The sequence below is a fragment of the Cyprinodon variegatus genome, unplaced genomic scaffold (assembly GCF_000732505.1).
Source record: "Cyprinodon variegatus isolate N-32 unplaced genomic scaffold, C_variegatus-1.0 Scaffold306, whole genome shotgun sequence".
Classification (NCBI taxonomy): domain Eukaryota; kingdom Metazoa; phylum Chordata; class Actinopteri; order Cyprinodontiformes; family Cyprinodontidae; genus Cyprinodon; species Cyprinodon variegatus.
The window spans coordinates 795,660-797,399 of NW_015150759.1; the positions used below are offsets into that span (position 1 = coordinate 795,660).

Genomic DNA, 1,740 nt, shown 5'->3' on the forward strand with positions numbered 1-1,740 from the left:
AAACAAAAACACACAAATAATATGATGTAATAATTAAAATTATGTACCTCAGGGTTCTACCTTGGGTTCTCTTGGTTTTTGCTTTCATATTATGGTGACTTTCCTAAAGTTTGACAATTGCCAGTAGTACAGTATTGTAATGTAATGTACAGCTGTTAAAATGATGTATTACGCTAAGTGTGATGGAATGTGCTTTAATCCCTGAATTGAATTCATTACTTATCTGGAAAACGGCAGCGATTCTCAGAAGTGGATGATAAAACCGCTGCTGGTGACATGTTAGATGTGTCAGCTTCCCAAGGTCCCACATTAAAGCAAATGATTTAGTAAATTTGGACTAAAATTTAAACAGTATATCATTATATTTGCCAAAAATAATCAGTAATAATAAAACTAAAATGTGTATGAATTAAAATCAATGTTGTGAGGAAAAAACTAATGAGGCAGTTCTCAAAATTTTACCTCTTATGAATCTGTTTTCTACAGGTTGTGTGGACACTATTCACCCACTGAACCGCTCACTTTTTATTCTTCTCGAAATGTCATGCTGGTTACAATGGGAACAAATGACGACCTCAACTTTCCAGGGTTTCGAGCAAAGGTTTCTCAAATACCACCAGGAACTATAAGTAAGAGTTGAAGCTTTTTGTTTTTTTATATATATATATTTCCAAGTAGGAGAACTTGCAAAATAGCAATAGCCTTTCCTCACTGTACATTCATATATATATATATATATATATATATATATATATATATATATATATATATATATATATATATATATGAATGAATGCACAGTGAGGAAAGGCTATTGCTATTTTGCAAGTTCTCCTACTTGGAAATCATGGCGGGGTCCACTGTGTGGACATTCACACCTACTATGTCCACATTGTCTTAAAAATAAATCACAATATATGGTTCTTTTAACTATTTATTTGTATGATACAGCTGCAAATAAGTATTTAAACACCTGTCTATCAGCTGGAATTCTGACCCCCAAAGACCTGTTAGTCTTTAAAATGTCCACCTTCACTCTATTTATTATCCTATAGATATATTATCCTTAGATGCACCTGTTTGAGTTCGTTAGCTGCATAAAGACTCCTCTCCACCCCATACAATCAGTAAGAACCCAACTGCTAACATGGCCAAGACCAAAGAGCTGTCCAAAGACACTAGAGACAAAATTGTACACCTCCATAAGGGTGGAAAGGGCTATGGGGAAATTGCCAAGCAGCTTGGTTAAAAAACGTCCACTGTTGGAGCAATCATTAGAAAATAGAAGAAGCTAAACATGACAGTCAATTCCCTTTAGACTGGGGCTCCATGCAAGATCTCACCTGGAAGGGTCTCAATGATCCTAAGAAAGGTGAGAAATCAGCCCAGAGCTAAACAGGAGGAACTGTCCAATGACCTGAAAAGAGCTGGGACCACAGTTTCCAGGGTTACTGTTTATAATACACTAAGACGTCATGGTTTGAAATCATGGATGTCACTGGAGGTTCCCCTGCTTAAACCAGCACATGTCGAGGCCCATCTCAAGTTTGCCAATGACCATTTGGATGATCCAGAGGAGTCATGGGAGAAAGTCATGAGGTCAGATGAGACCAAAATAGAACTTTTTGGTCATTATTCCACTGAACTTGTTTGGAAGAAGAAGAATGCCGAATACAATCCCAAGAACACCATCCCTACTGTGAAGCATGGTGGAGGTAGCATCAGGCTTTGGGGATGATT

The 1,740-nt window shown here is 37.0% G+C and overlaps 1 protein-coding gene across 1 annotated transcript in view; it reads left to right on the top strand.

The window, feature by feature from the left end:
- The window catches only part of LOC107090648 (suppressor of tumorigenicity 14 protein homolog), a 26,265-nt gene that overhangs the window by 14,865 nt on the left and 9,660 nt on the right, over positions 1–1,740 (top strand). Inside the window, exons 8-9 of the mRNA XM_015384163.1 lie at positions 238–278; positions 487–629. Coding sequence (XP_015239649.1) covers positions 238–278; positions 487–629 — 184 coding nt within the window. The remainder of the gene's footprint in view (positions 1–237; positions 279–486; positions 630–1,740) is intronic.